The sequence below is a fragment of the Rhagoletis zephyria genome, unplaced genomic scaffold (genome assembly GCF_001687245.7).
Source record: "Rhagoletis zephyria isolate East Lansing unplaced genomic scaffold, Rhagoletis_zephyria_1.1 Rzeph_scaffold_01757, whole genome shotgun sequence".
NCBI classification, from domain to species: Eukaryota; Metazoa; Arthropoda; class Insecta; order Diptera; family Tephritidae; genus Rhagoletis; species Rhagoletis zephyria.
This window is the reverse complement of record NW_016158841.1, coordinates 17,685-29,297: the sequence shown is the minus strand read 5'-3', so window position 1 is coordinate 29,297 and position 11,613 is coordinate 17,685. Positions and strand designations below refer to the sequence as shown.

The 11,613-nt window shown below is 40.3% G+C and overlaps 1 protein-coding gene across 2 annotated transcripts; it reads left to right on the top strand.

The window, feature by feature from the left end:
• The first annotated feature begins 9,885 nt into the window (after nucleotides 1-9,885).
• Polr2J (DNA-directed RNA polymerase II subunit RPB11) lies at nucleotides 9,886-10,707 on the top strand. Of its 2 annotated transcripts, none has more exons than XM_017618988.1 (4): nucleotides 9,886-10,051; nucleotides 10,124-10,213; nucleotides 10,273-10,447; nucleotides 10,509-10,707. In XM_017618988.1, the coding sequence occupies exons 1-4, from the start codon at nucleotides 9,999-10,001 to the stop codon at nucleotides 10,542-10,544; spliced, it is 354 nt and encodes a 117-aa protein (XP_017474477.1). In that variant the 5' UTR covers nucleotides 9,886-9,998; the 3' UTR covers nucleotides 10,545-10,707. The 2 variants fall into 2 exon arrangements, with proteins under 2 accessions (XP_017474477.1, XP_017474478.1); XM_017618989.1 differs by having other exon boundaries at nucleotides 9,923-10,055.
• The last annotated feature ends 906 nt before the right edge of the window (nucleotides 10,708-11,613 follow it).

Here is an 11,613-nt window from a genome sequence, read left to right as displayed (position 1 = left end):
CCTTTGAGACCTTCTGAGCTCACAGTTGTAAGCGGTTAGGGCTGACTTTTAGGCGGTCCAGTCACCTGTTGACTTTGCCCTATTGAAATGTTTCCGGGTTGTTTTCGTAAGTCTCCCGAGAATCGTTCCACCAAGCGACATCCCTTTGAAACTTCTTAGCTTTCAGTGGGCAGCTCTCTTCAAAAGCTTGCTTGAGGACATCTTGGAACTATCTCGCCTCGTCCTCAAGTTCATAGACGGATGAAATTGGTGCCGGAGAACTATTCACTTCCCGCTCTAGGCGAAAGAATTCCCAGTTTTTTTTCCTGGGATTTCTGTAAACATGGTTTGTTACTCTTTGGGCTTCTATATCGAATCGAATATGCCGGTGGTTCGACATTGATACCTCATTTGAGACATACCAGTTTGAGATAAAGGTCGACAAGCTAGTTGAGGAAATTATCAAACCTAGAACCTCCCCTCTTATAGCATTGACAAAGGTCGGCTATTACCCCGGTTAAGAATAAATAATTTGTTCTTAGTGATAAATTCAAGAAATGACTCACCTCAAGAATTGGTGTCCGAGCTACATTACTACTTTCAGCTTTATCCTTCTGCAGTACTCCTCTAGGGCTATTACTTCCCTTGTGGGCATCTCGCAGATGTCGCCTGGGAGGTAAGCTGAAGCGAGAACGACCTCCTGTTCTCCCATTTGAGTGGGCACTTTAGTCCATACAGCAGCTAAGTCCTGTTGTGTCAATTCTCAAATGGGAACAAAAGTCATGTCATTACATAGTATATGGCCGCTCTGGGTCTGCAATGTGTGGTATCGTAAATTATCTTACCATCACAGTCGTTTAGGCCGTCGTTTAGTCGTTTAGAGTTCTGTTTTGAACCTCCTGCATAAGACGTCAGAGGCCGCCTTACAGGCAATTGATGTGCCTAGGCCTATCGCTAGGAGGTTTGCCATTTTCCGGCTTTGAAGCCCGCTTGGCCATCTTTTTCTCCTCCATCGAAATCTCCCCTCGACCTTGTCTAAGATTCGCATTTAACGGAGCACAGAAGGGATTTTTGACGAAAGGGGCCTTTGATTTCTCAGGGCTGGAAGGTACCCTCTTTTCCGTGTCAGGAGTTTCTTTTGAGCATCAGGGCCGCTCTATGGACTCCTGAAGAGGTTTTTATTCCTTCTCCGCTACCCTTGACTGCACTAAAGATAACCTTTGCAGTGCTGTGGGTGCGTCCTTGGAACCAAAAGGTCCCTCTTCGATGCAAGCCCTTTGTTCAGTGGAGGAGGAACTGGCTTTAGCAGGCTGGGTACTCTTAGGGTCTAACGACGTAGTTGTCTTCCATTTTTTATGGATGCGCATCCTGCCATAGCCATTGACTAGGTATCCCAGCCCGTCAAGTGTCTCGTCTGAGCGCGGGTCGACCGCTAGAGTGAGCTCAGTGGTTGGTCCTTTCAGTACCCTGTTGAGCACCCTCCAGCTACCGACCCGCAGCCCTTCGTTTTGACCCTCGACAATAAAGCTGGAGAAACATCGATGTTTGGCAACATCGATGTTCTCGATGTTTGAAAGAAGAACATCGATTAAACATCGATGTTTTTTTCTAAATTTGAGAACTTAGGCTATTTAGCCTTTCACTTTTTAAATTTTCGCTTGGAAATAAATTCCATCATATAAAAAATTCCTATAAAAATATAGAGTTAAGTTTTTTCTATATTTAAATTGATTATAATAAATTATGACGTTTTTATCCCTTTTGGAGGTGGAGATAAAAAATTACGTATGTATAAATGAGGCATGATTCAATAATAAAAGGGTTGATCAGAAAACAGGTTTCTCGCTCCCCCTTGACAAAATCGACGTTTTAGCAAGGCACCGTTGTGTGTGCACTAGAGATGGGCACGGGACTAAATATTTAATCCCGATCCCGCCCATCCCGAAGTTCAATTTTTAAGTCCCGAACCCGCCCATCCCGTTGTTTTTCAGAATTGGACCGCGGTCGCGTGGGTCCCGAAAGCTATCACTAAGAAAAATTCACATGGCTTTAAGTTAATTTAAAAAAATAAAATAATAATAATGAAAGATCTGACATCTCGGTCAATTTGAAACCAGTACCGTGGGTCCCGATATCCCGCGCTCATATCTAGTGTGCACCCTTTTGTAAGATAGAGTCAAAACTCTACTGTCACTAGTGAGCAAACCTTTAATTACTGAATCAGTAAATGAGATACGTTTTTAAAATCTTTTAAATATTATTAAGATTTTTGCTGACTTATGAATAATTGCTTAGTTTTACCTTTACCATCGATGCATCGATGTTTCTCCAGCTCTACTCGACAAGGCCAAGGATACTGTCCACTGGAGTGATTGATGGCCCCGGAAAGTACCCAACATACACACTAGGTTTGGGCACATCAGTGGCATTCAGGGTTTGAGATACCTTGCGCAGCCATTGCAGCGTTTCAGCGTCTCCGCAGCCTATTGACATCCATCCCGGGCGGAAGCTGTAACCGCTTCACAGAGCCCTTTCGCTGTCGCCTCACCTCCTCCAGGATGGCCTCCTGAATGGCCTGTAGTTGCACTAAGGACCAAAGTGTTTTAGGGTACCCTTTAGGGAGGAACCCTAACCTAACCCCATTTCCAATGTCCGCCTGACAGGTCGGCGCCTTTGTGACATCGGCAAAAATCGTCTTGGCACTAGGTTCCTTTGGTCTCATATGGGCCCTTTTATCAGCTGGACCTGGTTTCCGTTTGGGAGAGTTTTACACAGGGAAAGATGTAGAGTTCACCGATCGGTTCCTCTTAAGTTTTGTGCCAGCCAGAAAAGCCAGTTCGGCCTTTCCTTTTGCCATCGGAATAATGGCTAGCCGTTTGGCATCGCTTTCGCTGACACCTCTGGAGAGGTAGAATTTGTATCGCTGTTTTACCTGCTCCAGGGAGTTTTCTTTTAGGAGTACTAGCTGTTGGCAATATCGACATCCATGGCCACCGGGTTGCTGAGAAGGCCGTTCGGATCAAAGTCCATTTCGTCCATTACAGCGTCCCGAGAGGGTTGAGCGCCTTGGCCGTTTGGGTTTGCACCCAGTTCGTCCGTTGCTATCGCCATATGTTCAGCAATCTCGTTGGGCATCGCCTCCATCCCTTAGACTGCTGACTGTTGGCCACAGTTAGAGGGCACAGAGATTTTACTGTTTTTTTTTTGTTTTTTTGTTTCTTCCATAGAAACCCATGAGTAAGGGGGAAGAGAGAGGTCATCCGAGGCCGATCCCGGTACCCCGGATATACTAAATAAAACCAGACGGCGCCACGTGACTGGAGTACACCGTACAAAGACACACTAACGTAGGGCACGGTTGCCAGGTCTATTCTGCACGTTACCGAAGATTTTGTAACCGGAAAATTTTATTACGAAAAAATGTTACCAGTTCTTGTCACCGCGATTCTAGGTACGTTGGTAATGCAGTTAAAATATTCAGCAATTCAGCTATGAAGAGTTGTGCAAATTCTGGCATTGCATATTTCACGGGGCAATACTTTATTACCAGCTTATGAGATGGTAACAAAACTTACCGGTTACAATAGTGCACAGAATGCGAAAAGGGTTTAAAAATTGACAGGAACTTTATTCACCGGTTACAAACTTTTTATTACCAGCGCAGAATAGACCTGTTACTAGTTTTTTTTTGTGTGTACCAAAATGCAAAAAATGTACCAAAATAGGTTTAAGCTATAGATTTAATTATTCAAATATTTTAAAAATACACATTGCTCATACATATATGTAGCTGTCGTACTCCTACCCTGTCGAAAACACCAACAACGAAAATGAGTTACCTTTTAGAAATTATTACCTTGTAGGGCTACTGGAAGGATACTTTCGGTAACATTTTGTCTGTGAGTTTAACGAGGGATCCACACAGATTGGTTTTAAAACTATCAAGAACCCTTGAAGGTCCGGCTTCATATGCTCATCAAGTTGCTGAGATACAAATCGCTTCAGCAAGCCTCATTGTCAATTAGTGTAGTATGTGATGACTACAGTGCTTCCGTAGGGTAGGTGCGCATGGCTCCTATAAGGGCTACGCAGACAGATCGCTGCTTAACTTTTAGCCTCCTGGACTGTACTTAGTAATCGGTTTTGTCACTGTATTAAATGCCCAAAACGTCAATGCCTCTGAGAGCCTAGTTGTTAACAGCTATGAGATAAGACTTTCAGTTGACCACTGTCAGACTCCCTGCAATCTAGAGACAATGTTGTCTTCATTGTATCCCACCACGAAGATGAGTAGCTTACGTAAAATCCTTTGCTTTACCAGGATCGCATGCCTACGTCTCTTTGTTCTGCCATTATAGTTCTGGATTCAACATGCTTATGTTCCATGAGTTATTACATTAGGAATATCTTCATAGCCTGTCATGGCCTTGAATTTTGCTTGAATGTCAAGGAACCCGTAAAGGGCTATTTGCTTACACAGCAATGCCTTTTCAATTACCTGAGTTAGACAACGTGTTGCCGTATAAGCAGATTTGCCTGATTGATATGGTCATACAAAACCTTGAACTTTAAATAGGTATATGAGGTAAGTAATCATTTTCTCATTTGTCAGATCAAAAAATGTACCAATTCTGAAAGTTACGTACCTGCGTACCAATTGGAAAAAATTTAACATAAATGGTACATTTCGGCCAAAACGGCAACCGTGACGTAAGGCCATTCAGTCCGCAGGCACCGTCCGATTAACACCTGCACTTACGGATTTTATCGAGTTTTCTCTCTAGATCCGCCATATTCAGTTAAAGCAGGGGTGTGACTCTTCGCCACGTATGGTCGGTCTTGAGCCATCGACAGCCCCTAATCCATAGCGCTGCATCACGTGTGATGACAGCACCAAGAACCTTGACCTCCAAGAGTGTATATAAACAAGGGATTAGTCCACACGGATATTTAATATAACTCTGTATGAAGTGAAACATTTAAACAGTTCTAAAAATTACATTTATGCTAAGCTTTATTATAAAATTAATAGCTAAGATGATTTTTTCGTGGTTGTTTGAGTCTTAAGTTATTATTATAGGACTCCGTGATTTCCAAAATGCTCCCCTTTTTTCTAGCAACCCTATAGTTTTTATATAATTTGTTGTTAAACTTTTCATATTAACGATGAATAACATCATATTATGCGAAGTATGCATAATCAGACCTTTAGGCTGAACACCTTTTGCAGAGAACACCCACGGTGCAGCGAACAAAGGTGGCGCCGTCAGTGGTCCCGCTACTTTGGTTTGGCCGATTTTGACAGTTGTGGTAACTTGTTTTTAAACCTTTGTTTACAAATCAGCGGCAAAGAGAAATTTGAATTATAAGTGAAAAATCAGTTTAAATTGTGTTAATTTGAGATTTGTGAGTGATTTTTGAGTTGAAGACTGCGTAGAACTAATAAAATGAAGTGCGGTTAAATTACTGCAGCCGTCAAGATGCAAGACGCGTAGATGCAAGTGTAGCGCTGGTACGATTCGCTGCATTTTGTGTACATACATAGGGCGCGGCAAAACCCGTCCCAGAAATGTTTCTTTATTATTATATTGACAGCATTTCATCACAATGATTTCGCTTCTGCTCTAAGCAGCCTCCTAATCAATCCCGCTGAGATGCTGCAGCTGCATTAATTGCAAAGCAATGGAGTGCACTAAACGTTTGCTGCAGCAGCCTCAATTGCAAAGCAATGGACTGCACTAAAACGTTCACTATTCTCTAATATAGGGATGCCTAAATCAGCACATATGTGTCGCGGGCGACTGCGCGTGCAAAGCTTTGCACAGCGGTGCTGGGCAAGCGCGGAAGCAAAAAGTTATCGGAAGGGGAAAACGAAGTCAACAAAATAGTGAGATTGTATGTGTGACAGTGATGGAAAATGAGTGTGCATTGTGCCATTTTCGGCCCTTTCGGAAGCAGCCGGCGCCTTCAGCACAATCGATTGATTTTCGGCACTATTTTTGCGTAACTCAATGCAACTAATAAATATTTCTTTCGGATCCGCAATTAAAAATATTTTTTTTACATTTAATCGTATGTGCTTAAACTGATAAATGATATAAACATAGAAACGCAAGCAGAAGAATCTCGCTTCCACATTCTGCATATGCGCTTAACATTTTTGTTTNGATGCCTCACTGGCTCAGTTGCCGCAAAAGTACACATACATACACGCATTTTTTCTTGAAAATAAGTGTGTAGTGGTTATTATGTATACGATGCCATCTCCGTACAGCTCACTTCACCTCGCCTAGCACGNCAAATTTGTGTAAATCATCTATCATTGTCTAAGAAAAACTATAAAATAAAGCTTAATTTAAAATATTGGAATAAAAAACAACAACGCTACACGCGCATTCATCCATTTAATATAAAATGCGAACGTTCGTTTTATGGAAGAAAGTGCGCAACACCGCAAACAGAAAAGTTCAAAAAATCAATGGTATTTTCTAGACACTTCAGACTTGCACCTTATTATACTAGAATGAATGGGCTACCCAAAACATATCTACAAATTCTGAACAAAAACTGTGAAAATTTGATGAAACTTTTCATTATTTAAAGTTTCGATTTATTTGCAAGGTTTTTGTTTGATAATGAGCTACAANGTGCCTGCAGTTTGCCCGCGAAATCGACTGCGTGCACCTCTGCTGTGCATGCCTACTCTAATAGATTAGGTGAAAAATGCAATATTTTCGCATTTAGCAAAATTAAAACACGTTTTTCGCTGTAAAGTGAACTGTTTTGGCAATTCCAACTCGTTCTTGTTTTCGCTCTATTCTTTGTTTACTTGTGGTACACAAATGTCAACGACCAGGGCAGCGCAATCTTGTATTCTATCATTCTTGGAGAACACCATTCACCGTAGGCGGCCTTCGGCCGCACTTAGGGGTNGTCCGCAAGGGAAATTTATAATTTGAACTCATGGAATTTACATAAATTTTTTTACTTTCAACCCCCGAATTGCTCAATTTCTTCTATTTCTGCAGGATCGCCATTAGGTAAATTGCATTTCCAAAGATCTTTTCAAAATAAATAGCGATGAGGGATATTTCACCCGCCGGTGATAAGAAATCGCAATCACCATAACGCTCATCACTTATATTACTGTTCACAATCACGTTTACATTTAAAATTACAATTCATAATTTCGTTTTGTAACAAATATGAAATATAGGTATATCCATTTACTTAAATTTAAACGGATTAAGAATCAAAGTGCTAGAAAAGATTTGAGCGTTTGGTACAAAAAGTATTTTTGATGTTGAAATTGTACTTAAATAACATCGGCAAATTGTACTTTTGTACATTTTAAAATTAATTGTACTGAAGAAGTACAATTGTACTTAAAATATCAACACTGTTTCACTGGCGCTGTACTTGCTGCAGCGATGCCAGATTTGAGCGTACCCAATTTTTTTACCGATAATAACTCTTGCGAGGGATTTGGGTATTGGGCATTTTACAAGCCTATTAGGAAGTATACATATCTGTGTTCGTATAGAATAGTAGCTTATGTCGGAAGACTGGCTTTAGTATAATGAACCATTCGCAGCATACGATTGCGAAAGACTCACTGGCGCCGAGTCGTTGAAGAACTCTTGGAAAATAAACGTAAAANCCTCACTGGCTCAGTTGCCGCAAAAGTACACATACATACACGCATTTTTTCTTGAAAATAAGTGTGTAGTGGTTATTATGTATACGATGCCATCTCCGTACAGCTCACTTCACCTCGCCTAGCACGCTCGGGTGCCTGCAGTTTGCCCGCGAAATCGACTGCGTGCACCTCTGCTGTGCATGCCTACTCTAATAGATTAGGTGAAAAATGCAATATTTTCGCATTTAGCAAAATTAAAACACGTTTTTCGCTGTAAAGTGAACTGTTTTGGCAATTCCAACTCGTTCTTGTTTTCGCTCTATTCTTTGTTTACTTGTGGTACACAAATGTCAACGACCAGGGCAGCGCAATCTTGTATTCTATCATTCTTGGAGAACACCATTCACCGTAGGCGGCCTTCGGCCGCACTTAGGGGTTATAACCCTCAGTAAGTAGAATTCTCCTTTCTGTGTTGCCAAAGAAGAGAGAACAGAGAACAAATTGATGCGTAGGCGGCCTTCGGCCGCACTTAGGGGTTATAACCCTCAGTAAGTAGAATTCTCCTTTCTGTGTTGCCAAAGAAGAGAGAACAGAGAACAAATTGATGCGTAGGCGGCCTTCGGCCGCACTTAGGGGTTATAACCCTCAGTAAGTAGAATTCTCCTTTCTGTGTTGCCAAAGAAGAGAGAACAGAGAACAAATTGATGCGTAGGCGGCCTTCGGCCGCACTTAGGGGTTATAACCCTCAGTAAGTAGAATTCTCCTTTCTGTGTTGCCAAAGAAGAGAGAACAGAGAACAAATTGATGCGTAGGCGGCCTTCGGCCGCACTTAGGGGTTATAACCCTCAGTAAGTAGAATTCTCCTTTCTGTGTTGCCAAAGAAGAGAGAACAGAGAACAAATTGATGCGTAGGCGGCCTTCGGCCGCACTTAGGGGTTATAACCCTCAGTAAGTAGAATTCTCCTTTCTGTGTTGCCAAAGAAGAGAGAACAGAGAACAAATTGATGCGTAGGCGGCCTTCGGCCGCACTTAGGGGTTATAACCCTCAGTAAGTAGAATTCTCCTTTCTGTGTTGCCAAAGAAGAGAGAACAGAGAACAAATTGATGCGTAGGCGGCCTTCGGCCGCACTTAGGGGTTATAACCCTCAGTAAGTAGAATTCTCCTTTCTGTGTTGCCAAAGAAGAGAGAACAGAGAACAAATTGATGCGTAGGCGGCCTTCGGCCGCACTTAGGGATTATAATCCTCACTACGTAGAATTCTCTTTATGTGTTGCCAAAGAAGGGGGGCTGAACACCTTTTGCAGAGAACCCCTTTCTGCGTAGGAGGCCTCCGACCGCACTTAGGGATTATAATCCTCACTACGTAGAATTCTCTTTATGTGTTGCCAAAGAAGGGGGGCTGAACACCTTTTGCAGAGAACACCTTTCTGCGTAGGAGGCCTCCGACCGCACTTAGGGATTATAACCCTCACTATGTAGAATTCTCCTTTCTGTGTTGCCGAAGAAAGGGGGCTGAACACCTTTTGCAGAGAACACCTTTCTGCGTAGGAGGCCTCCGACCGCACTTAGGGATTATAACCCTCACTATGTAGAATTCTCCTTTCTGTGTTGCCGAAGAAAGGGGGCTGAACACCTTTTGCAGAGAACACCTTTCTGCGTAGGCGGCCTTCGGCCGCACTTAGGGATTATAACCCTACGTAGAATTCTTTCTATTGTATGTACAGTATGGCAACACATCTTATGTGTCAGTTTGCAACCATGTGTTGTTGTAAATATGGGTGCAATTTAATGTAATTTGCAAGTTAATAAAAGTTAGATTAAAGTGATTTATATACAAAGATAAAAGTGTGTAAACTATTAGTAGAGTTATGTCCGTTCATATATATGAAAGTATGTGACAAATGCACTCTTTGATAAGGAAATCAAGTGGAACGACTTACGAAATTTTAACAACAAATAACTTATAAACAATTATATTGTTTATATTTTTTAGTTATACATGTTTTAGAGGTTACCTCCCTTAACATCCGGACCAAGTTTCATTTGTTAATTCCACCTGGTTTTTTTAAAACAAAAAGTGCGGCTGAATACTTACTAAAGCCCACCCCTTTGATGTATTGTAGGAACTGCAGCCGTGCCCAAAACGTATAAGGCACTTTGGAAACATTGAAGAAAAACATCCTATGAATCGAATTGAAATAAATTGAACGTGTGAGCGCTGAATGAAATAGATATCGATAGATGCACTGCTGATCGATTACCAGATATTTCGATTATGGCGAACTGTCAGAAGACATTTTTTGACATTTTCGAAACATATTTTGGCATTTTGCATTTGCGAACTTTTAATTACTTGTTTCAGAAGTTTATTTTAGCGGAATGAATGCCCCACCAACGTTCGAATCATTTTTGTTGTACGAGGGTGAAAAAAAGTAAGTGCATTAATTATGTAGTTGATTATCCTCATTATTTAACTACATTTATATCTTTGTGTTGATTTCCAGAATCATCAAGGAGTTGGATACAAAAGTCACCAATGCAGCGATTTTCACAGTCAACAAAGAGGATCACACGCTTGGAAATATGATTAGAAAGTAAATAAGTGATAACTTTGGGGAGATGGCTTTTATAACATCTGTGTAATTTATTTCAGTCAACTTTTGAAGGATCCCAATGTTTTATTTGCTGGATACAAAGTGCCACATCCATTAGAACACAAATTTGTTATCAGAATTCAAACTACCTCCGATTACTCTCCACATGAAGCTTTTATGAATGCTATAACTGATTTATTGGCCGAATTGTCGTTGTTCGAAGAGCGCTTCAAGGTAAACTAACAGGCGCGTATTAGTATGCAGCTCAATTAATTGAACTTGTATCTTTATTTAGGAGGCGATAAAGGAGAAAAAAGAAGGGGGCGACTAATTGCATTCTTCTATTTGGTTTTTAGTCTTTTTATTTTTAATAACATTTGCATACATATGTAGGTGTTTAAAATATTCCGTGATTCCATTATACAAAAAACAAGGTAGTCTCCATGATAAAAAAGAAGGTAGTTTCAATAAACCACTTTTGACGGATAATAAAATTTTTCGAAGTTTCATAAATTGTGAGTACCCAACAAACATTTAGGTTTGAACTCAACTTGAGGTTAAGTTGAGAACTAAGGTATTTCTTGTTTCTCAACAGTACCTGAAGTGGAGGTTCATTGCGTTCTCAACAAAAAGGGCATTTTTGTTTGCATGGAAAAAGGACTGTTTCTCAAGTTGAGAAAATGCTTGTTCTCAACTTGAACTCCAATGTAATTCTCCAATTGGTCTCAACATACTGAAATTGAAATAGTAAAATACCGTATACCTTTTTTGATTGAAACGACATACATAGAATTTGAATATTAATTTTTCATTTTATTACTCCGTTTGTATTATGTGGTTAATCAATATCGTATCACAATAATTCACTTCACAGTATACAGGCCGACACTAATTTTGCCACTTGATTCATTTCGCGTTTTATTTTGTTTCAAGGTTATTTGAGGACACTGAAGATTATTTACTTTTTGTTAGTAATTTTGCTCTTTATATAGCTTTAGTTTTTCACTTGATAATTAAAAATTCGATTCTCTATCACTTTTTACGTATCTGCGCATCGGTTAGAGATGCGTTGAAGAATGATGTTGGATATCAACTTGAGAACTATGAATTTCTCCAAGGCTGGAGGAATATTTTTTTGGTGTTTTTGGGTATTATCAACGGCCTTGCCATTCTGATAATATTAAAACAATAAATCGGAGTATTTTCCTTCCCATATTTATACTATTGTAAACATGTTTAAAATCAAAAACCACTATCCGTGCTTGGTATTCTTTTACTTACGTAGCTCTCACTATTTTTATTAAAAATATATAAAATATAGACCATTAAAGAATACTTCATCCTAATTTATTTATTTTATAATAAAAACCACGCGTGCATTATGCTGTTATTTTTTCGTT